Raw genomic sequence first — 26680 nt, 5'->3', positions numbered from 1 at the left:
TTTTCCAGTCATTTTTCCTTAACAAAACAAATATCTTCATTTTAAAAAAAATTGCTTAGTTCCGCATGTTTCAATGAATAATTGTTTCAAATCAAGAAACAATTTTTAAAAAAAAAAAAAACAGGTTTGTGTTGCTTGTAGGGCTGTCAAATGATTAATCGCGTTTATATATAAAATAAATAAATACAAGTTTGAATTTGCCTAATATATGTGTATGTACTGTGTGTAATTTTATATATTAAATATATATATTTATATATACACACATACACACACACACACACACACACACACACACACACAAGCACATTCATAATTTATTATAATTTTTTTTTTTTTATATTATATATAAATTAAAATATTTTGTACATAACATATTTCTCTTAAATACATTAATCTGTGTGTATTTATATATACATAATAATCACACAGTACACACACATTTATTAGGCAAACTCAAACTTTTATGCGATTATTCGTTTATGCGTTTGCCAGCCCTAGTTGCCTGATAATATTAATAAAACTGCTTTTTTTTGTTTTTGTTTTTTGATCTCTTAGAAATGCACATTTAATAGTAGTTTGAGTTGGATGCAGATGTACATTTATTTATTACGTTCATTATCAAGATCAGTAATATCTGTAAAAATTGCATCAACCTCATTTTTATATGGTGAAATTTAATTATTCTGACTGTTTGAGTTTTTGTTTTTTCCATAGTTTGAAGTATTGCTCTTCCATAGTATCATCCATAGATCATGATAATAACAGTTAAAACCACAAATATAGCACCTTAATACCATGGTAAAAATGTAATATGGTTCCTAGGTATTTGTATGAAAAACAGTAGTCTAAATACATTTAGTATTAACACATAAATGCTATAGTTTAATCAAAAATGCTGTAATTATATTCCATTACTCCTCTTTCAATACATGTCTACCTTAATAATATAATAAAATTCGACACAAATATACCCACATTTCTGACACATGCTCTCTTTTGTTACACCTTTGCTGCATAAACATTATATCAAACATTTATCAAAATCTTGTTAGAGGAAATATATATATACATATTGCACGATAATTGTCGGTATCGATTTAATCGCCCAGCCCTACGTGTGAGACACTTTTTATTATGGATGGATTTGCACTTGGACTTGTTTTGGACCACTGAAGAGAAACACCCACCCATTGCCATTATAAAGCTTGGAGGAGCCAGAACAATTTTTTATATAACTCCGATTGCATTTATCTAAAAGGAAGTCATACACACACAGAATGCCCTAAGACTGAATAAATAATGGTCTAATTTTCATTTTTGGGTAAAATAACCCTTTAAGTTGTCACAAAATGAACTCTTACACACCAGCAAAACCCGCAGCTCTCTTACACTTCCACGTTTTTTTTTTTTTTATAAAATAAACTACATAAAGCAGATTTTTCCATTTGGAATAATAAAACGACTTTATTTCTCCAAAATATCATGAGACAATTAAGAAAAAAATGACTGCTTTTGGACTTTTTAGTGACTAAATGCTTTTTTAGTGCTTATTAGTGACTACAGTAAACTAGAGTGTGGACAAAACATGAACTGTGTGAACTCTCAAGAAAAAAAACACAAATGATTAAATAAAAAAAAAAAACTGTGTCTTTGAACATGTTTGTTCTCAAACATGAGAAAGCATAAACAGAAAATTTCCAAGGTGCTGCTCTGTGCTATTATACATATAAATGTTTCAGTGTTTAAAAACATCCTGCTAAACAAACATTTAATTCAAAAAGACACCAAAAATTTAAAAGGCTACACGTGTTAGCACACTTAATTCATTTTGCATTTCACTCACACAGTAATTAATGAAAGCTCACAATGTAAACTTGCAGCAAAATTAAAGAAATACTGAATAAATAGTTAAACGGTAAAGTGTGTCTGTGCATGCTTGCCGTTCAGAAGTCTTCAGTACAGGAAGGTACCAAAGCTTCCCTTTCCATTGTGCTTGAACTGATTTCCATGAATGGAAATGAACATTTCCTGAGAGAGTAGATTCTCATCAGCCTGCATGGCCCCTAGTGCTTTCATCCGGCTCTTCTGAAGCCCATGTTTCTTGGCCGATGTGGCAACCAACTCTTGTTTGATGGCATCATTTCCCTCAGTGAAGTCTGGAGGGCCGAAGTGACCATGTTTGATGGCTGGACACTCTTCTTCCACGACAATGACAGGCACATCATCATCACAACCAACACCATCATCACCATCATCCATATCTGCCTCTGATTTTACTCCTGTATCCTCAGATTCTTCCTCTTTCTGATCTGAAAAAACAGAAGAGGCACACAGCAGGCTTCAGAATAGATGTGATTTTGATTTTTTTAATGATAGCAAATCGTAACTAGAGAAGTCTCAGTGCAAAACTAATTGAAACAAACAGAGATTAATCTCAGTTGTGAAGCGTGAACGGTTCAGAAACAGTCATACGAAATTGGAACCACATTGGGGGGAGTAAATGAGACAATTTTAATTTTTGAATGAATTATTCCTTTAATTCCTGAACAGAAAGCAGGCAGCACTGACTGATGCGTCAACACAAAACACTCTCATTCACCCTTCCAGCAGGGAGCAATATGAATGGTTATAGTCAGCCTGAAAATGATAGGGTACAATAAAAGGATGTGTTTGAAACATCTACGACTCTCCCCTAAATGGAGGGACTCTGCACTAAAACTAAACCCTGCTGTTCCTGGCAAACAAAGTCATTAATGACACAAAGAACAATTACACTGTAACACTACACTGAGAGACATTCATTTCCTATATTCTAGCAGAAAGCATCTTTAGGCAATTCAACTGTGACACTAGAAGTTTTTTTTCTTCATTGCATCATTTTAAAGGGAAATCAAGGTCTTAAGACTTGTATGGCTTAATATAATGTAACTGATGTCTCTTACTGAAATATTCAGCAGAAAACCCATGAAAGATTTACATTATTTAAAAAATGCACATCGTTTTATACATACTTTGACTATGGGGGAAGCCATTATTTTGATGATCTGAAACCTGTTGCTACTTTTACCTCAACACAACTCAGAAAATAAAATATTAATATGATGCCACATTGTGCGGCTTTTTATTATAATTTTCAGTCGAATGGGAACAAGAGAAGCAACGCAAGTCTTCACTGATTTTCCTTGCGATAAGAAGAGGAGTATTTCTAAAGACACGCGTCCACAACTACTGAAAGAGCTTACGAATGGCAGAGACAAGAAATGCTAGATGCCATACTGACAGGATGTAATCATGCCAACGCTAGTCATGACGATGCAACCACTGAAGGGGTTTCTGAGCAACGATTTCACACGATACCCGGGGGAATTTAGACTCCTTATGAGGAAAAAAAATAAAATACATGATGCTACAGCATTTAGTTTAAGTGTACGCTTTTATCCTTCAACTTAAATTCAGCAATCACTCCTTACTTAGAAGACATGTTAGGGTTCTTTGGAGATATAATGTTCCAACAAGCCTGCTTAATCAGTTATCAAAGATTATCAAAATTATTCAGCAAAATACAATTTTCTTATCAAAGTGATAAAATGTTGTGTTGCAAAAATGAGTACACCCTCCTGAAAGTTACTAAATAAATTTAAAAACAAAACAACAACAACAAAAAAAGTGTTGTTTTAAGGCTAATTTAAACCTAATTTAAGGCTAGTTTAAGGTTAAGGTTTAATTTCCTGACAGTTAAAAGTGTTTTATAGCCTACTGAATCATATTCAGACTTTATACTGTCAATAATGAAGCCACTTGGGAGAGAACTGCAAAGTCACTTATTTTTTAGCATAAAATAGGACATTGGTACAGGAGGAATACCAAATTATTGTTTTAAGTGTGAAAATATAGTGCCACAAATATTAAAAAAAAATGTACTTGTGACAAGCAAGGCTGGGTATCGAGTAGAGGTGTAAGAAAATATCGATACACATGAGTATCTCAATATTTTGTTTGGTGATACTTTATTGATTCTCAAAAACGAATATCGATATTTAAAAAAATCATTCAAGATTCATGGCAGATGCTTTGTTTTGAGTTTATATACCGACTGCCGCTACATGGCAGTCTTATCATCTCTGAACTTAAACAGTGACATGAAATATTAGCATAAAGGCATGCCACTAATGTTATTGTTAATATAGTTTGCTGCTAGTAATGGAGGATGAAAGAATAGTTCCTGCTCCTGCCTGGACAAAGTGGCATCATTTCGGCTTTTTTGGTAACGTCCGCCCGAGGACCTTGGCTGAACAGGCCACGGGGTGCTTCTGCTGTGTGGAGAGATGGCGGGTCACCAGGTGGTCACCCTAGTTCTGCTGCTTGCCGCGTCCCATGTGAAAGGGTCTTCACGGCAGGCGGTGTGGTAGCTTTCTCCAAAGTCAGTAAAATGATCCAAACTTCCCATCACTACTACGAATCATGTCTAAGTTCATCGTCTGTGTACTCCGGCTAAAAAAGGTAGAGTATGGCGAAAAACTCCATCTTATCATCTCCTACAACTTAAGAATTGTCTGACACGTTGTAAGTTTTTGTTTGTAAACAGTGTTTGTCTTACTTGCACTTTCTTAGTCTTTGCAGGTTCACTTTGTAAACACTGGGTCTGTAGTTCTGCCTACATTCGGTGTGACCTTTCCACATGATTCAACAGTACATAGCGTCGTGAACGTGCATGCCAGAACCTGTACTACACAAGCTTTTTTGCTTAAAAAGTATACACATTTTTATTTTCCGAAAATAATTACCGATCGTTTCACTAGAGAAGACCCTTCTTCCTCAGCTGGGATCATTTAGAGCCCTTTGAAGCTGCATTTAAACTGTATTTTGGAAGTTCAAAATCGGGGGCACAACTGAACTCCTAAAATGCTAAAATGTTTTCCTCAAAAACCATAATTTCTTTACGACTGAAGACAGACATGAACATCTTGGATGACAAGGGAGTGAGTAAATTATTTGTGAATTGTTGTTCTGGAAGTGGAGTTCTCCTTTAAGCCATATGAGTCTTAATACCTGGGTGAGCTTTAAAGAAAACAAACAGATTTTTAATTCCCTTAACCAACACCCAAACAAAAACATGCACATATGCTGACTGAAATTATTTAAATTGCACTTCCTTTTCATGTAAGAAAGGTATTTCAATGAAGAAAAGAATGTAGCCACTATGCCAATGCGTCTAACAGACAAAGGCAGACGGTGAGAGGTGGAAACATAAAGGAACCAGAGGGAGAAGTAGGGTCTACTTTTATTTTAAAGCCGAGATGCCTTCTGCTGGGCATAATTCAGAAATTAAGCGCACTGCATTCACAGCTGCCCTTCATTGAATGTCAAACATATTTCCGTTCTTTCCTTTTCTCAAAATGAAGCTGACTGAGAGAGGGGGAAAAAAGCCGATCCTGCTGAAGAAAAGTACCGTGGGGATGGCAGTCATTACAGACAGGCCTTCCAACAGCCCCAGGGGGGCATTTTTAACAAAAATTTTATGCAAGCGAATATATTTTCACAGATATTACTGCAGGAGAAAGTAGAGCACTTTTCGCATAGTCGGACTGAGTCCTGCGGGTTCCTTCACAAGCTATATAGACGTGTGGCGTATCCAAGCGAGCACAGAACATTTACAGTAATGGGGAGACTAATCGTGGCCTATTTAATTTGTGGCAAAGAAGGTGAGATGTGTGAAAGCAGAAAACATCAAGGTTACACTATTCCCCATACAAGAAACCAAGGACATGCAGCAGACAAAAAAAATTATTCAGCTCTAACATGGATGCCCTGGACGCATTCATGTATTATTTATGTATTGTATTATATTAAGCTCAAGCACATTTTCAAATTTCCCAGTAAACTGCAAGAAAAATCAGTATGAATAACATGAATTAAAGGAACAGGTCACTGGTATCTCCTCGTGCTGTTTTAAACCTAAAATAGTTATATTTTGTCTGTAGAATCAAAAAAATAAAATAAAATCTCATCCGTACAACGAAAGTTCATGGTGACCACTTTTGTCCTGGAAAAATAAATAAATAAAAAAGACAGCATAATAAAAGTAGTCCATATAATGACTCATGAGTCATCTCCGAAGCTATTCAGTTGATTTAGTTTTCAATTTGAACTCGTTTTCAGGTTCAACTCACTGACCAATGATTCAGTCATTGTGATTATCAGGTAAACAGTTGACTGAGAGCAGGATTATCGGTAAATATCTATTTTAATGTATTATTTCACAAATTCTGATTCACACTGATAATTATGTTACGGCTGAGAACAGATAAATTTGGAAGTGCAGGGGCTTTGTGATTTGATGAAAAGCTAATAAATATATCATAACAAAATGCAAATAATAAAAAAATAAACAAAAAAATATGTATGTAAACTTTATTTGTTTACATGCATGTAATATGACTATTAACTGGCACCTGTGAACCACGAACATACAAATGTGTAAAAGTATTGCAAAATTAACTGAAAATAAGAGGAGGTAATTATGTCATCAGTTAAGTCATGAAGTTACAAAAAAGGCGACTAAAACTGCCTTAAAACTGTGCACGTAAGTGTTTATTATATAGTCACATTTAAAGCAGTGTCAGATCCGCCACAAGTTCAGCAGCGGCAGCTTTTAAAGTAACAGCAGCCAAAATATCCTAATAACCAGCTGCTGTGCTGTAATCAAAGAACAAAATTTAAAAAAAAGAGAAAATAAATAGAAAAACTTATGTTAATAAATTTGGCTATATTTTCTTGCTGAAGGGGACAGGACAGTTATTAATAAGGTAATAATTATAATGGGTTTATGTGACAATTTTTTTAAGTTTACTTAAATTACAAGTCTAATAAATGTTAAATTGAAAGCTCTCAATTATACTGTTGAATGGCTATAATCAATGGTTAAATATTAGGAAAAAAAAAAAAAAAAAAAAAAAAATTCAGAGACATCAGCTGATATCAGTGATACTTGCCTTCAGTCATTAAAAAAAGATGGCATTAAACAAATATAAAAAATATATATATACATTAATTTGAAGACTGAATGTGAAATTGCAATACAGTGTTTCCCCTACCATTATATTAGGGGGCCGCCCTGCCCCCCCAACGGGACCCCACCCATCCCCCGCCCGCCTTGAAAGTCAAGTCAATTTTATTTTCAATATAGCGCCAGATTATATATATAATATTATTTATATAAATTATATATAAATTATTTATTATCTCAAATATCAGCTAATAACTGAAATATTACCAGTTTGTCATGAATCTCTCAGTGTTGTATCATTCTGCTGGAGCTTGTTATAATTAACAGTTGTCATATCCACTGAGAAAAAAAATAAGTAACATGTTATTTTAGAACTAAAAAAAAAAGGGGGACATTTTCATTTTGGGTGAACAATACCAATAATGCTTGCAGCAATTTGTCTGCACAAAACCTAGAGGTGTTAGCATTTCTGTTTCTTCAGGTGATGCTGTAAGCGCCCTTAATGAACTAACTGGTGTTAATTTGGGAATATGCCCTGCTGCTGGTGAACCGAGGCGGCAGAAGCAGACAGAAGAAGAAAAGGGCACCTGCGGCATTGGGCTCGGCGGGCAGATCCTCCACGGTAGCGTCACCTGGCTTTACCAAGATAACAGCGTAGCCCTGATTGTTGTGGATCACGTTATTCACCATGGTGATTTTAGGCACAGCGTCCAACTCGTCTGCAAAATCCTGCCAAAGGGGAAGCAGGGGGTGGTAAATATGCAGCATGCCTACACAAATGAACATGTGCACGCGCACTCTCACATCTCTTTTTGGCCTAAGCGAAGTGAGGAGGAATAAAAGACTGAGGTTGGGAAGGCGCAGCATGTACGTAAATGCACAAAGCTTTAGTAAGGTAGATAAAATCCAATTATTCCACTAGAGTTAATTACGGAAAAATCCTTTTGGGATGCTGCTACCTGTGTGTGAATCTAATTTGCTCTCAGGTGAAACACTAACACTGACTTGAGCTGAAGTATTACGCGATGGCTTTCTCCAGACGTGATTTCTCAAATGAAGCCAATTGGCAAAATTTTCCACAAAGATTCGGATCTACAACTCCAGGGCACTCACTGGCTTTTCTAAGATTTCCTCTGAACTGTGTGAGCGTACTGACCTCTGGTGACATGGCTTAAAGCTATTACCATCAAAGATGCCCCACAGTGGCCAGTGAAGTCCCACTCCACTAACACACTAAAGGGGTCAACTTCCCTGGAGGTCTTCTAAATGCATTAATCTACTAGATCATTAATACGATACTAAGACAGCTCTAAAGTGTGGCTCTGTTGGGTCAGGTAAGATACTTGCTGTTGCCTGGGCAACGATTAGCAGTAACCAGGAGCCAGACGGACTAATCTACAGGCGTTTAGAAGAGCCGAAGCTCATCCGTCTTCCTCACCTTAATCAGGATCCCCTCCTTGCAGTGATGGATGCCGTTACCCACCAGACTGCATACACTCCCAGGGTAGATCTCCACACCAGCACCCTGAAGCGAACACACAGCAACCATCAGAGCAATAACGGTATTGGTCAGAGGCTCTTTACTAAAACGGCTGGTGGTAAATCAGCGTAAGAATGCTTCTGGCAAGACCTTTCTTATCTGCATTTCATACTGTAATAACTACTACACAGAACAGATGATAGAGCAATACATTCAAATGATAAGTAAAGAAGTCGTCTTGTAATGTAAGCGAGGTACCGTGTGCTAGTGCAGCTTACCTTGGAGCCGTACAGGTCACACATGTTCATGCTGAGCTGGGCCGCCGATCGCACAATCACACCTGTGGTCTCACACTGCATCACACAATTTTCCATTTCCAGCTTCCCCTGGCGAACACCTGATGAAAGATAAAGGTGACAAATCGAAAAGACATTGGAGGACGGTGACAGGACATGCAAGGAGGAAAGGTTTCCGGTCACATATAAAGATACAGAATAGTACTATGCTATACTGAATATACACAGTATTAAATTAAATAACACTGGCAATATCATAGTGATTTTTATTTGACTACTGCGTTTCTAAAAGACCAAAGAAAAGTATAAAAAGCAAGCATGAAAGTTAGCATTAAAGCATCATTTATTTAATGTTTTATTCATATTTAAGAACCACTTCAAACAGTTGAATGACTGAAAATTGAGTATGCAATTATATTACATATCTACACCACCAATCAAAAGTTTTTGATTTTTAATGTTTTTAAAGAAGTCTTTTGTGCTCACCAAGCCTGCATTCATCTGATTCAAAGTACAGCAAAAACAGTACCATTTTGAAATAGAATGTTTGAACATATTTTAAAATGTAATTTATTTGATTTCACAGCTGAATTTTTAGCATAATTACTCCAGTCAAGTGATTTTTAAAAAAATTAATATGCTGATTTGCTGCTCAAAAACATTTATTAATATTATTATCATGTTAAAAACAGCTGAGTCGAGTTTTTTCAGGCTTCTTTGAATAGAAAGTTCAGAAGAACAGCATTTATCTGAAATCGTTCGTAACATTATAAATGTCTTTGTCATCACTTTTGATCCATTTAAAGCATCCTTGCTAAATCAAAGTATTAATTTCTATAATTAATTTCTCAAAAAATAAAATAAAAAAAAAAAAAAACACTGACTCCAAGCTTTTGAATGGCATAAATGTATAATGTTACAAAAGCTTTTTATTTCAAATAAATGCTGATCTTTGAATCTTTCTATTCAAAGAATCCTGAAAAAAAAAATAATAATTGTACTCAGCTGTTTTAAATACTGATAAAAAATAACAATAAAAGTATTTCTAAAAGTATTAGAATGATTTCTGAAGGATCACATGACACTGAAGACTGGAGTAATGATGCTGAAAATTTAGCTTTGATCACACAAATATATTAAATTTTAAAATATATTCAAATGCAGGCTTGGTAAGCTTAAAAAAACATTTAAAATCTTACTGTTCAAAAACTTTTGACTGGTAGTGTATATAATTATATAAATATAAATATATAAATATATATATATATAAAATATGTATATACACACATATATATACACATATATATATATATATATATATATATATATATATATATATATATATACACACATATATATACATATATATATATACATATATACATATGTACATATATATATATACACACATATATATATATACACACATATATACATATATACATATGTACATATACATATATATATATATATATATATATATATATATATATATATATATATATATATATATATAGTTACAAATAAGAATAATTAAAAAAAAAAAAAAACACTTTACAGAAATCCCTTTCTGGCCATATTTTTTTATCATGTTCCAAAATGTTTTAATATAAATCTATCAGGGTAATCAAATTATCATCAATGTTGTAAAAAGCTTAATATTTTTGTGAAAATCAGGATGTATTTTGTCCTAGAATTAGTTTTTATGAATAGAAAGATTAAAATAACAGCAAACTGAAAACTTTAGTAGCAATTTATGTCCCTTTAAACAATTTGATGCATCTTTGCTGAATAAAAATATAAATTTCTAATTAAAAAAAAAAAAAAAAAAAAAAAAGTAACACTTTACAATAAGGTGTCATTTGTTAACACTAGTTAATGTATTACTAACATACACGAAAAATGAATAATACATGTATTACACTATTTATTAATCTTCGTTAATGTTAGTTAATAAAAATATAGTTGTTCATTGTTTGTTCATGTTAGCTGATTTTAATAATTGTTCATGGTAAAAAAAAAAAAATGGTTAAATATAAAAAAAAACCCTTTCCCTAACTGCAAAGCAAATGCACATATTGAAATTCATATTTTTAAAAAGTCTGAAAATACTGTCAGACTTTTTTTAAGCCACAATACAGTAGGGAACATATTGTTTTGGAAGCAAGCAGGATATCCAGTGGATAATAAACAAGCCTGCTACTTTGACCAGATCTGAAATCCCACAGGAAGCAAACCTTTAGTGTAGCCGCACACAGGGATACAGATTTAAAGGCTCCCTAGACTAGGCATGCCAGAACGGCTCGCCAATGAAACGACAAGGAAAACATAAGATGACTCTCTTGTTACCGTGTTGCTGTAGAGGCCAAATGAATGCCTGAGCAAAAAGTGCATGTCAGGTCTCTACTGAATATACTGCTGTCCATTCAACAGCAGCATCCCCTCAAGACTCTTTGACAAACAGCTGGAAAGGGGAGAAAGAGGCAGGACAATTCCCTTTGAAACTCACACAAGATGCCTTCAATGGCGTCGCGCTGGATGAACTTTAGATTCAAGAGTTTGACGTTTGCTCCTGTTGATTCCACAAAGGCGTCACCCTTGTTACGCTTCTCGATCACCACCTCATCCGGCAGACCGTATCCTGAGGGAAGACGGAAGAGAAATGGCTTTAGAGAAGAGCTTTTATGTCCAACCCTTACATTTTCTTTGGCTGACACTTTTTACCCAAAACAACTCAAAATGTATTTTACAAAATAAAACTAAATCAAATAATAGATGGATGCTTAAGGTTGTTTATACCTCTTTTAACTAACACAAAAATTCTAAAACAACCTTGTTATAAAACAGACCTGTGATAGCATAGTTTCGCCAGTAACAAGAACTTGTTAAAACTGCACTCTTTGAATAAAACATTTTCTGAACCTCATGACAAAAACGCTGAAGGGAAATTGACAGGCCCTTAACCCAGATGGATCACTGTCATTTACCACGAGGGCTACCATCTAGCAAAGAACATCTCATTATAGAAAAAGCCTCTCCATAAAGGACCTAATTCTCTATGGAAATTAGACCGTCTCTCAGTCTAGACGCATGGCTTCCAAGTAACAATGTGGCTAAATGACCATCAACAAGCGTGTTGAGTTTATAGCAGCCGGCAGACTGATGACTAAGAGGTCAGCTTAGCACCATCTCGGTTTGAGATAGCGGTGGCAGGTCAGCGAGAGCGGTGGTTCAAAGCCGCAGAGTTTGACAGCCCGGCTTCATTACACACTGCTCTTTGACAGATGGTCCTGAAGCAGGTTTCTTCCAGAGTTTTCTAACAATGCCCAGATGAACTTCAGCACCCTGGTCAGCTCTCACACACTTCCTTAAAATGCCAAAGGCTGAATATAGACCAATAAGGTCAGAGCACTATCCACACTTCTACGGCTGCAGGTAACAACAGTGGATTTGCTGGAAGATCTCAACGTAATTGACAGCAGCGGGACGCTCTGAATTGGAAAAACACAGAATCACACAGACCGTATACTTCATGCACTACAAAACGCAACACCGTTGCATGTCTCAATGACTCACTTACTTCTAAAAGCATGCAAAACTATTTAGAGTTCCTTCAAATAATCTCGGCGATAAAGCTGTAGTCTGAGACAGAGGCACGTCTGACGTTTTCGCTAAATATCAAAGACCTTTAGCGCGGGGAGCCGAGTTCTTTTATGGTAATCTGGCAGTGGTCTAATTGAGTCGCTCTTCTCCTGTAGTAGAGCCAGCAGCCGCCTGTGCGTTATCTCCTCTTTCAGGGCTTCCCTGACGCTGCAGGAGGGACTGCCAAGCACACAAAACCTCCATATTTAAACAGCGTCCTCCAGGCCTTCTTTCCTCTTCCTCATTTGACTTCATCACTATCTGACTTTGCAGGTCGCCCATTTGCATAAAGAGACTCGACCCTGACCCCGTGCTCTCTCTGCTCATCTGCCTCCACATTCCTCATGCATTAATTTCCGCCCCCCATCACTGAAAGGTGGTTATTGCGCCATCGAGCTCAATTACCTCGGCAGGCTTTCTAATATCACACGCCGATCGCGGCGTTCGTTTTATACACGTCCAGGGAACCATTTTGACAAACAAGGCCCGGTGCCAGACTATTGACTTAGTGTTATGAAGCATGCTGTGTCACAAGCTTTATTAAAGGGAAAAGAATAGTATAAAATATAAGTGATTTCCTCTGAGTTTTAGATGGAGGTGGATGAACAAAAAATAAAGAAATAAAGAAGTACCTTCCAAATCAATCGGATGATAAAGGTCAATGCCTCTACATCACTGCAGCTAAAACCAGCCAAACCATTTAGACACCACTAATGTTGGGGAAAATTACTTTTAAAGCCCCAATGAAATCAAAATTGAAGTTTTTTGTTTTTTAGTATGAATATGTTAGCCTTGAGGTTATCTATAAGTTAGTTTGCTCCAAAACAATGACAAAATTTGCATTTAGAAGATATAGGGAGTCAAAAGTTACAGTCTTTTACTTCCACCAAAATGGATCAATGACTTTGATGAGATCACCTTAAGTTTTCACTGCTAGAGGGCGCCTATTCAAAACAAACAAAGAACCAAAGGCATAATTTGATGAGGTCGTGATTGTGTGTGGAATCGTGGGAGTTGTAGTCTTTATCCCCACAGCCGATGCAATCCGTCGGGACTTGGGCAGAAATCATGTCCATGGGTGAGCAAATGTATTAAAGACATATTATGAAGCATACTAGTCATACTAGTCGCTGTAGTATGAAGCAGGGTGGGGCTGAAAGTCGTGGAAGCGAAACGAGGCTAATGAAGGACGAGCACGATACATGGCTCGAAAGCAGCAGAGCTTTTATTATGCCACAGTCGAGTGCTAGATACATTTACTTTCACTTTGTTGAAAGTTCTTTTAGAATGCTACTCTGTGTGTTCGTCACCTGTCTAATAAAATGCATGACATATTAAAGTGTCTTTGGGGTTTTCATGTTTTCTACAAAATAAAACCTAAAAAAAAAAAATCAAGGGTGTATGACGTCAATGGCAGGCGACGCAAGAACACGGTCTGTTACACTAGTTAAAATTGCTATTGGATTTAAACACTCCTTGAAACATTTGGGATAATGCATGTACACAAGTCGGCTAAATATATAACACTGCTCTAGTGGTTTTTTTAAAGGGGTTATCGGATGCCCATTTTCCACAAGTTGATATGATTCTTTAGGGTCTTAATGAAAAGTCTCTAATATACTTTGATTAAAAATTCTCAATGGTTGTGTAAAACAACACCCTTTTTACCTTGCCAAAATCAGCTCTGCCAAAATCAGCTCATTCTAAGGGGTTGTTCCTCACCCCGACCCTCTCTTCTCTCTGTGGAAAAGACGGTCTTGTTTACATTAGCCGCATTTAGCCGCCTTTAGCCACTAAACTTCCAAACTACCACGTTATAAGGAAAGGCGATCGCAAAGATTCATAAAAAAACGCTTATACACACTTCTGCTGTAAGTGAAGCTGGATCATGAATGATTCACGCGAACATAGACAGATATATGTAGATCGGGAGGCGCATTCCCTTCACAAACAAACGTAATCTACTGCATGTTCAGCGGCTCAGATGTCGGGAGTAAATGACGACCACTATGTTCATTATTACATCCAGCAACACAACACCTCAATCGGAGATATTCTTGTCTAACTCAAACCCCTGCTCTGGCATCAAAACATGGAAAGTTACTGAACTGTGACAGCTGGTCTAAGGTACCTGCTCATGTCAATCAACTATCTTGGGAGCAGCCTCTGTGGGTGTGACGCCACACCGACAGGCATCTGAGAACGGCTCGATTTGAAAAAGGGGATATTTTTTTTTTACAGATTTATTAAAAACCACTGCATGGATTTTTATCATTATAGGGTAGATTTGTACATACACTGCCAACACAAATTAATGTTCAAACAACATTAAAAAAAGTGAACTTAGCATCCGATGACCCCTTTAAATAAAATAAAAAATATTTTAATTTTAATTTTAAATAAAAGAAATAATAAATCTTGCATATTGTGCCTTTAAGCTTCTCAAACTTTCTGTCCAATCAAAAGCTCTCTAGAATACGAAGTGTCCTGCCCCCTACACTATAATCAGACACTAAAGCTACAGCTGAAATCGGTCATTTAATCACAGATTTTTTTTTTTTTGTACACTGAATGGCACATAGTGCACTATATCGGGGACAGGGAACGATTCAGAAAGTAGCTGCGTTTCCATTACCCTGCAAATTGCACAAACTGAAATTGCGAATCGAAATTAGGCCTACTGGAATGTAAATTTCGCAAAACTCCCTTATATCGCATAAAAGTTTTTACGCTCGCATGAGGTGGTTTTTCAGGCAATTCAAAAAAGGAATATTTCGCAAAACTGCAATGGAAATGGCTTTTTCGCATTTACAGGTCACCTTGTGTACATAAAATTCACATAACAGCTGCAGCTCGTTTCAGTTTCAGAAGCGTCCCAGAAGTGGCTCTCTCCGGTGATTTTGTAAAGACAGATGCCTACGCTCCTACGATTAAAATTAATGGCTAGTGCGGTGGTTTCGACATACGTAAACCTTGTGCAAATCTAATGGAAATGCACCTAGCGCAAATATGCTTTCGGATGAGTGGGGTCTTGTTTACATTACAGTGGGGGGGGCGGGGGCAAATACGTCTGGTTTCGAGTTATTTCACATGAACCACCAAAAATACCATAAAATGTATCAGACCCATATGAATTCTACACAGAATGCTATATATTCCATGCATAAACATAAATCACACAATCTGACACAAATACAACACTATGACACAACTACACATCCTAGGATCATTATAATCACTGTTTTGCTGTTTTATATTGAATCTAAAGGGGTAATCAATTACACTTTGGCAGTCATAAGCTGTCAAATGTGGCTTTACTGATCTCAATGGGTCTGGCCCAAGCTATGACAAAACACTATTGCCAATATTTACAAAAAGGGGGTGGCTCTGCTTGATATGTCCCGCTTTGTCTTTCTGTTTCAGTTGAAATTACGTAAACACAAAATAACACTGTGTGCTTCAAGGCACTTTAGTGGCTTTTTAAAAGTAATACATAAAAATGTAACTAATTGCATTTCTTAGTTACTCTTAATGGAAAATAACACATTGTGTTATATTTGCGTTACTTTTTGTCACCTGGCCTGGGCTTTTTTGTTTTTTAATAACAAAATAGTTATATTTTTGGCAACTGTAAAGGCCCTTTCACACCAAGTGTGAAATTAATAAGCCTTCAGGCTAAAGGAAGTATCTCTGCCTCCATACCTCATTCCCAATTTCTGTCAACATGGGACAGGAGAGGTGTCAGTGAAAAAAAATGGGAAAATAAAGAAGGTTACATTACTTGTTTGAAAAGTAACAAGACACTTCATTGCAAATTTAAAATTAATGCATTACTTTAGCAGTTAGAAATAGAATTTTAATGTCACTGTCCTCACACAGGGTAAATCATATGCATTTGTAACATTTGGGATGAGTAATAAGAATTACTTTTATTCTATATTTATTTAGTCCCTTTTTTTATCTCTTTCATTTTTGAGAGACAAAAGAAAGTCATACAGGTTTAGTACAGCATAAAGTTGAGTAAACATAATTTTAATTTTAACGCTCCTGCTGTGTCAATAAAACGGATGTTCTGTTTGTGTTAGGGGTCAAACTGACCCCACAAAATTAAAAAGTAAAACAAGTAAAACATTTCTTTTTTTTTTAATGACCACTTGTAGTGACTATCTGCACTACAACAAAAGACTGCAGGTGACTGCAAATGACTACAATTAAGTATAAATAGTACCTAGCATTGTTTGCACTTGGTGTAAATAGTATTTATTGCTATTTGTACATAATGTAAATAGCCTCTGCCTTTTTGTTGTCTGGTTCTCTAACACCTTGGAGGGTAAAATGTGCTTTTCACACTTTTTTTTTTTTATTGGTTAAAGTCAAACAGATCACAGGCTAATTCAAAAGACAATTCTGCCTTAAATTCCCCATATATATTTCATATTTTATATAATTTTTGGTTTCTTTACTATACTCTTTTCTGTTTTTCAAAACGATTTTTGTATGGAAACCAATGAGGGTCAATTTGAGGCCTAACATCATTGTAGGCACAAAGTGTTGTGAATCCTATGACACCAGCTCTGCATATCAACAATTGTCAGGTCAAAGAAGGTCAGTTCAGACACAAGTGCACACAGTGAGTCATGTGATTACCTTCAACCTCGATGGAGTCAACAATACTGATGGAGCTGGTGATGCTGTAAAGGCCAGGGCATACGATGACCACATCCCCCTCATAGCACGCATTGACCGCAAGAACTGGGTCACTGTGAAACTGGGAACAAAACACAACAATCATCTTTGTCCTGAAGTAAAACCAACGAAAACTGAATTTCAAATCATACTGAGTAAGAAAAAAAAAAAAAGAAAAACGGTCTGACACACACACACAAAAAAGTGAATGCACCTCAGTGCGGTTGAGTACAGGCATCTGATCACACACCTGCACCATTCTAACAAGTACTTGAGGGATAAACTGGCTCAGAGAACAAGAGAGATCAAACATGATCTATTGCATGAACACAGTGCTTTAACAAACCTTTACAAATCCTGCATTACAGCACCTTGACACATTAGTGATCAGACCGTCCTAACAACTTTAATCTTACCATCCCAACAGAAGATGGAGAAGCGAGCGAGTACGCGTGAGATTTTACTAGCAAAATTATTCATCGAGTCCAGCGGTCATAAAATTATACTAGCACGAGCGAAATCGATGATTTGATTTTTTCTGTGAGCTCTGAGGCGGCCAGCGCTCTCAGGCAGATATTAACCTTTAGGAGGTAAACCCAGGAAATTAAAAGACAGTGATCAGAGGCTGTGGGAGAAAGAGAGCGGAGCATTAATATCAGCATTTGGGGAGGATTTGCACTCTGCCTTCCTTGTCTGAAACTACTTTATTTAAACGATCAGACCATCCTCCACCCAGATCCAGCTCCCGGAATAGCAGAAGTGACCTTTTCCAATTCAAATACCATATTTCCCACCCAAATCTCTTGTCATGGCTTGAAACTAGACTTTGCTCAGACTACAGTCAAAAGTGGCCCAAATTCCATTTTTTGCACATATGTGACTCAGATCTGTGTGAACAGCACAAACTACATGAAATCTTATTTTTCAATTCTAATTTTGGGTCACTTCTATATCCTAAAAAAGGTCTGATGTTTTCCAGTGCAACAGAATTCATGCAACTTTTACATCACTGTAGATCGATATTTGCCTCATCACAATTCTATGGGAGTTCATTCAATTCTAATTCAAGTCCTCATTCAAATCTGATAGGAACTGCATAAAATGTCCCATAAAACTTTACATGGCAACACTTTACAATAATGATGCCTAATAATGATGTGTGAAGTTAAAGTGTTAATAAGTAAAGCTAATAAATAAAACCTTCTTGTAAAATGATTTTATATACTGGTACTTGTTTTAACACTCAGTTAACATGAAAGACATGAAAGATGTGAAAATAGTCAGTGGAGGGACAGAGACGCATTAGAACCTGTAAGTATCATGGTGACAGTTAAATACAAGCAAAGCATTAGGGGTCAAATATCTAAAAAAAAAATAGAATATTTAAAAAAATACCTAAAAATGTTACATATTCATATATTCATATATATATATATATATATATATATATATATATTATATTATATATATATATATATATATATATATATATATATATATTAACTAATTAAGTTATGAAGAAATAATGCAATTAAAATATTTTAATGCACTGGTCCCACCCCCAGACCTGTACATCATCTTATGTTTCATATAGCTGACTGCCCTAAAATTCAAGATATTGGTGCAAAAAATGCCCCTGTATGTTTTCTCATATTTATATACATCACATGGGCACCTGCTTACTGCCACCTGCTGGCAGATTTAGTTTCTTATTTAGAGTATCATTTCATTAATATACACTATATTGCCAAAAGTATTCGCTCACCTGCCTTGACTCGCATATGAACTTAAGTGACATGCCATTCCTAATCCATAGGGTTCAATATGACGTCGGTCCACCCTTTGCAGCTATAACAGCTTCAACTCTTCTGGGAAGGCTGTCCACAAGGTTTAGGAGTGTGTTTACGGGAATTTTTGACCATTCTTCCAGAAGCGCATTTGTGAGGACACACACCGATGTTGGACGAGAAGGCCTGGCTCTCAGTCTCCGCTCTAATTCATCCCAAAGGTGTTCTATCGGGTTGAGGTCAGGACTCTGTGCAGGCCAGTCAAATTCATCCACACCAGACTCTGTCATCCATGTCTTTATGGACCTTGCTTTGTGCACTGGTGCACAGTCATGTTGGAAGAGGAAGGGGCCAGCTCCAAACTGTTCCCACAAAGTAGGGAGCGTGGAATTGTCCAAAATATCTTGGTATGCTGAAGCATTCAGAGTTCCTTTCACTGGGACTAAGGGGCCAAGCCCAGCTCCTGAAAAACAACCCTACACCATAATCCCCCCTCCACCAAACTTTACACTTGGCACAATGCAGTCAGACAAGTACTGTTCTCCTGGCACTAGCCAAACCCAGACTCGTTCATCAGATTGCCAGATGGAAAGCGCAATTCGTCACTCCAGAGAACACGTCTCCACTGCTCTAGAGTCCAGTGGCGGCGTGCTTTACACCACTGCATCCAATGCTTTGCATTGCACTTGGTGATGCATGGCTTGGATGCAGCTGCTTGACAAGGAAACCCATTCCATGAAGCTCTCTGCGCACTGTTCTTGAGCTAATCTGAAGGCCAGATGAAGTTTGGAGGTCTATAGTAACTGACTCTGCAGAAAGTTGGCGACCTCTTCGCACTATGCACCTCAGCATCCACTGACCCCGCTCCGTCAGTTTACGTGGCCTACCACTTCGTGGCTGAGTTGCTGTTGTTCCCAAACGCTTCCAAGTTCTTATAATACAGCTGACAGTTGACTGTGGAATATTTAGGAGCGAGGAAATTTCACGACTGGACTTGTTGCACAGGTGGCATCTTATCACAGTTCCACGCTGGAATTCACTGAGCTCCTGAGAGCGACCCATTCTTTCACAAATGTTTGTAAAAACAGTCTGCATGCCTAGGTGCTTGATTATATACCTGTGGCCATGGAAGTGATTGGAAAACCTGATTCCGATTATTTGGATGGGTGAGCGAATACTTTTGGCAATATAGTATATATATATATATATATAATACTTTTGGCAATATATATATATATATATATATATATATATACACATATACACATATACACACACACACCAAAAAAATAAATAAATGAATTCTGTCATCATTAACTCACCCTCATGTCTGTTATTAACAGCTGTTTTTGTTACCACAGACTTTCTTTACATGAACAAAAGATACTGAGATGTTTCTCAAATTATGTTATAAACTATCTAAGCACTAAAGCTAAAGTGTGAACATAGTTCTCCATTTCACAATCCAGATGTCATAAACCCCTTCCAAATCCTTATTTACAAAGCCAGTACAGGAGAAAACAAGACCATTATCCAGAAAAGGTGAGTACAAGGTCTTCTGACCAGCATGCAACTGTGACATCAAAAAGAGAAAGGGTTATACACACACCTGAATTTCAAACTCTTCACTCGAATAGTGGGGCATCAGTTTGTCAGTTATCAAGCTTTGAAGCTGGTGAACTGTGGCCGAGGCAGATACCAAGTGAACCACTCGCCCACCAGCGGGACGTGGCCCCTTTGCCCTGCATGACTGCTGACCCGAGTTCGCCTTGTAGCCCAGAACATACCTGCAAAAGGACACACAGGTGGAATGGGTGAGCAACCCAAAGAACTAACAGACACACTCGCTTAAACACAGCTGTTCGGACTGACATGTCTTCGATCCCATCTGGAATCTGGTAACTCGGAAAGACTGATGATTAATTATGGAGTAGTGCGTATTGATCCTGAGCTTTGGAAAACGAAAATAAGTCAATACTTCAAAAAGCGTAAATGCCTGGTTACAATATTAATCACGTTTATACTCACTCCACTACTCTCCTGATTAAAGGGATAGTTCCCCCAAAAATGAAAATTCTGTCGTTAGTTACTCACCCTCATGTCGTTCCAAACCCACAAGACATTTGTTCATCTTCAGAACACAAATTCAAATATTTTTGATGAAATCCGAGAGCTTTTGACCCTGCATAAACAGCAACACAACTACCACATTCAAGGCACAGAAAGGTAGTAAAGGAAATCATTAAAATAGCCCATGTGACATCAGTAGTTCTGCGTTAATTTTTGGAAGCTACGAAAATACTTTTTGTGTGAAAGAAAACAAAAATAATGTCTTCATTTAACAATTTCTACTCGTTCCTGTCAGCTATTGATGTTATTTTTGGGTTTTTTTGTCATTTTGTATTTTCATGGTTTCATAAAATTAAGTGTGAACCACTGATGTTACATGGACTATTTTAACAATGTTCTCTTACTACCTTTCTGGGCCTTGAACGTGGTAGTTGCATGGGGTCTATGCAGGGTCAGCTATGGTGTCCTGAGTTTGAACTTCCAAAATGCAGTGACCTCAAACGATCCCAAATGCGGTTGTAAATGATCCCAGTCGAGGAAGAAGGGTCCTATCTAGCGAAACAGTCAGTTATTTTCATAAAAATAATACAATTTATATACTTTTTAATCTCAAATGCTTGTCTTGTCTTGCTCTGCCTGAACTCTGTCGAAAAACACCAATCGTATTTTCTCCCTCAACTTCAAAAATGATTTCAAAATCATCCTGCATCACTGCAGAAGTACCGACCAAGTCTATGCAAACTGAACATGCAAAGAAGATCAAACATCCTTAAAAAAAAAGGTAAAACAGCAATATAGGACGATTCTGAAGTTGAGGGAGAACATAAGATGGGAGTTTTTCGACATACTCCAACTGTGATGAACCAGAAAAAAACACTACATAAGACCCTTTTTTTCTCAGCTGGGATCGTTTACACCTGCATTTGGGATTGTTCAAAGCTGCATTTAAACTGCATTTTGAAAGTTCAAAATCGGGACACCATATCAGTCCGTTATATGAAGAAAAATGCTGAAATGTTTTCTTCAAAAAACATAATTCCTTTATGACTGAAGAAAGAAAGACATGAACATCTTGGATGACAAGGGGGTGAGTAAATTATTTGTAAATTGTTGTTCTGGAAGTGGACTTCTCCTTTAATGATAGAATTTTCATTTTTGATTGAACTACCCCTTTAACTTGTAGTTGAGGACCAAAGCCATGTTGTGGGTACATATGTACAAACACAAACACCTCAATCTCAATCTCAAACTCACGCAGCAGTAATAATTACCTGAGCAGCGGGTTTTCAATAATACGCAGCTTGCGCTTAAGTGCTTCCAGCTGCTCATACATTCGCAGTCCTTCCACCATGGATACGTTGTCTTGCTCGGACTCAGAGTCGCTGTCCAGGCCACTTCTCAGGCTGGAAAACTCCTGAAACTTCTCAGAGCAGAGTGCCAGTGTCGAGTGATACTCGGCTACAAGACCAGCTGGAACGCGATCCTCCAAGATATCATAGTACCTGTTGAAAACACATGGAGGTGGAGAATTATGACAGTGTGTAACTTCTGCATCACTAGTGGAACCAAAAAGAACTGCAAACAAACTTGTGTAAAATGTCACAATGTCACAATGATGCCATTAGGCTCATTTATTTGTCTGACATCTTCACTGCTGTTTATGGCAATGTGAGTTTAAAACTAGATATCCTATGTTTAGATTAAATGGCTCATTTCATAATGACTCCATAAATTAATTTGAAGTAAACTTATTTGCATTACTCGAAGCAATTTATAGTGTTGTCACATAATGAACCGCTCATTACTGAGTACACACTGCCACCTGGTGGATAGAGCTTCTTTACAGCTGCTAGAGAGCTACTGGGATGGCACTTAGATTTATTCAGTGTTATGCGGTCATGCTTCAGGGGAACAGACAGGACACACAGAGGACACTTACAGCCTAAGACGAGGCTCCACACACCGAACAAAGTAATCAAAGTCATCGTCCTCATCTTCCTCATCCCACTTCCTCCAGATATGCTTATAGAAAAACCTGTGGGGATTAGGCAGAAACGTGTGAGAGTGAATGATGGAGGGGAGGGGGAGAAAGACAGGGTAGGGGGAGACTCACTCGCTTAACCAGTCAGTTCAGTATGATAGAGGAACCTCCAGAATCACAAACCGGTATACAATTGTCATTCGCATCACTCTTTTGACACTCAGAATATGACACAGTTTAAGTTCATTAGATATTCAAACCAAGGTATTCAAGATATTCCTCATTTTTAAACATTTCAAAATGAATACATTTAAGTAAATGTACTAATTTGTTGACAGCTTATGTAGCTGAAATGTTTGTGTGCATTTATACACCCACAAACACACACATATACACACTGCCAATCAAAAGCTTGGGATCAGTAAGATTTTAAATGTTCTTTAAAGAAGTCTCATATGCTTATCAGGCTGCATTTATTTAATCAAAAATACGGAAAAAAAACTGTAATATTGCGAATTATTAATAACATTTAAAATAACAGTTTCTATTTTAATATACTTTAAAAAATAATTTATTTCTGTGATGCAAAGCTGAATTTTCATCAGCCATTACTCCAGTGTTACATGATCCTTCAGAGATCATTCACATTTATTATGACGATTTATTTTCAGTGTTGGAAACAGGTGAGCTGCTTGATATTTTAGGGAACCTGTGATACTTTTTCAGGATTCTTTGATGAATGAAAGGTTTAAAAGAACAGCATTTATTCAAAATAGAAATCTTAATCTTAAATATACGTTTTTACTGTCACTTTTTATTAATTTAACATCCTTGCTGGATAAAAGTAAAAAAAATAAATAAATAACTGACCCCAGACTTTTGAACAGTAGTGTATATTGTTACAAAATATTAATAATAATATATTTATTTATGAAAGAATCTTTAAAAAAGTATCACAGGGTAAAAAAAAAAAATTAAGCAGCACAACTGTTTCCAACATTGATAATAAATCAGCATATTACAATGATTTCTGATGGACCATGTGACACATAAATAAATAACAGTAATGATCACAGCAATAAATAATATTCTAGAATTAATAATAAACAATAAATAAGTATCTTGTAAGAGAAAAACATTTTAAATTGTAATAATATTTCACAATTAAATTAATAATAATAAAACAATAATATTGCACAATTTTCTGCATTTTTGATCAAAAATGACAGTAAAAACATTAGAATGTTATCAAGTATTTTTATTTCGAATACCAAGTTAAAAAAAATATATATATATAACAGTTTTCACAAAATTATTAACCGCTTTCAACATTGACAATAAGAAATGTTTCCTGAGCACCATACCAGCATACTAGAATGATTTTTAAAAGATCATGTGGCATTGTAGACTGGAGTAATGGCTTCCAAAAATTTAGCTTTGTTATCAAAGGAATAAATTACATTATATTACATTAGCATTTACAATAAATTACGTTATATTTTCAATCAAACAGACTTGTCATGTATTTTAAAATAATTTGCGGATTTACTTATTTATAAATACTACTATTGTCCATTGTTATTTCACATTCATTGGACTACCAACATAAACCGAATAGCATGGCTGCTCAAGAATAGGAAAAAAATATATACCTTTAAAGGGTTAACTAACCTGAGGTGTTCTAGCGCCAAAGCAGTCTGATCAAAGTCCCCGGACTCGTCATAGACAACAGAGAGCTCCAGAAGAGGTACTTTATGAAGTGTAGCCTCCAGCAGAGCCTTCATGGACTCTTCAGTAAGATCACAGCCTCTGGTCTCACACTCCATCGGCAACACCAGCTCCACCTTGGCCTTCAGCTCCTTACATTCGACATCAACAACCTACAACAACAACCCTCAGCTTTCTAAACACTCCCTTGCGCAGAGGTTTCAATCATAAGCATTAGCTTTTTATTATTTAACTGTAAATCCCCAAAAAGCATGCTTCAGCAAACTTACTTCAACCAGCACATCAAACACATCAGTGTGCCATATGGCTTGCCAATCACATGGCTCCACAATCTTCTCCAGGTACTCAGCTGTGAAGGTTATAACTTCAGATGTTTTACAGTCACCTGTCAAAAAAATCAGGTTTATAAACACACTTATTAACTCAATAGAGTGTTTTCAGGATGCATCACCAATTGGAACGTAAACAATGCCAGTGAAGCAAACAAAACTCGTATATTTTGCTGATTATTGCCGCTGAAAATGATAAATTATTGTCATGTTTTGGGCTGTACTAATTGGTCAGACTGGGAAAAACATTTGGAGTACTCTAGGCTGCCAAAAGTTCTAACAAATCAAGGAGAAAAGTGCATAAAACTGAGGAACAAAAGGCATTTGTGGTCGGCCAAACTGAACCAGGATTTCCAGGGCAAGAATCTTGACAACATGTTTGTTCTTATCATTTTCAGTCAGGTTGGTGGAATATTAGGCTAATATTACGCTTTAGTTTGTCAAAATACATCCTTTCCTACTTACTAAGTCCTTCTCTATATGATTTCACAGCATTAGCAAGTTTACACAGCATAAATTAGCAGAACAACGTATTCAGTACTACATTAACCATGCAATCCATGGCTGCTGTTTACATCTGAGTATCGCCAGTATGGCCACACATCCGGGTAATCGTGCAAACTCTCTATTATTGTTGTGTATGTCTTTCAGAAGTGTTTGAATGGTTACCAAGCATGTAATCTTGATATGCTTTGAATCTTTCATAGTAGAGAAGATGGTCTGTCTGGAAGGTGTCCGGCATTTTTCCATTTCCTGGCCTCTCTGCTCGCTGTAGATGAGTACATGGTCTCTCATCACCATTTAGATAATGTGTGCCGCTGTCATCATCATCATCATCATCATCTTCTTCAGTTTGAAATAACTCTAAAAACAATATACATCAGCACTGACAGTTTAATAAAGTGGCCTACAGACTTAAATCCAATACCCAACCAAATGTTTTGAACCATTTGACAGATAAAATAAACACTGTCAAAGTCAAAAGTGTGACACTTGATCCATATTTTTATTTCCTTAGATTTTTAAAAGAGGACACACAGAAATCACAGTCAAATTGAAATACCATGTAAACATTACAAACCTTTAGAAACCCGATTGTTGTTTGGTCTGATCTCATTACAGACAGTGTCCGTCTCTCTTTCTGTCTGTTGGTTGACATTATGATCATGACCATTTGGTGGATCTTCGCTGGTCAGTTTGATGATGATTTCTACGCTGTTTTCTGTTTCGGCGTTCCTCGCCTCCTCCGGCTTTGAACACACAAGCTCCCCAGACATCACTCAAGCTTAAAACTTAAACCGAGCTAAAGCAAACGAGGGATATATCAATAAAAGTGTTTAGTAAACTAATTTATCAACTAACTGTCGTTCTCCTCCCTTCACTTGTATTTTCAAATGCTGCCGGGCGGAGCAGAGGAGCCCAATGAACTGACGAGGTGGAGCAAACCGACACACTCTTAAAGGGACACTGCACATTTAAACATTTTTAAAGTCGCATGAAATGAAAATCAACCCTATCTAAAATTTATGGTATAGATCTCATTGTGAACGATTTATCGTTCATTTGGACTTTAATAGCACATCATTTTTAATTAAAATTATGTCATAACATGATCTTATCTCTTGTGACAGAAAATATGTCTCTGCTTCTGTTTTTATAGTGGAAAAAGACG

General features: G+C 36.6%; 1 protein-coding gene across 1 annotated transcript; it reads right to left on the bottom strand.

The window, feature by feature from the left end:
• Window positions 1-1471: 1471 nt before the first annotated feature.
• Window positions 1472-26421, bottom strand: shcbp1 (SHC SH2-domain binding protein 1). The gene is made up of 13 exons (XM_051113940.1): window positions 26090-26421; window positions 25678-25872; window positions 24949-25064; window positions 24623-24831; window positions 22910-23005; window positions 22242-22472; window positions 20510-20687; window positions 17075-17195; window positions 11295-11426; window positions 8768-8886; window positions 8448-8534; window positions 7597-7738; window positions 1472-2312 (listed from the first exon to the last, which is right to left on the bottom strand). Exons 1-13 carry the CDS (start codon window positions 26283-26285, stop codon window positions 1957-1959), a joined length of 2178 nt encoding a protein of 725 aa, XP_050969897.1. The 5' UTR covers window positions 26286-26421; the 3' UTR covers window positions 1472-1956.
• Between the last annotated feature and the right edge of the window lie 259 nt (window positions 26422-26680).

This window comes from Labeo rohita, chromosome 7, assembly GCF_022985175.1.
Source record: "Labeo rohita strain BAU-BD-2019 chromosome 7, IGBB_LRoh.1.0, whole genome shotgun sequence".
In the NCBI taxonomy this organism is placed as follows: Eukaryota; Metazoa; Chordata; class Actinopteri; order Cypriniformes; family Cyprinidae; genus Labeo; species Labeo rohita.
The sequence above is the reverse complement of the archived record's forward strand: the minus strand, read 5'-3'. Positions and strand labels throughout refer to the sequence as shown.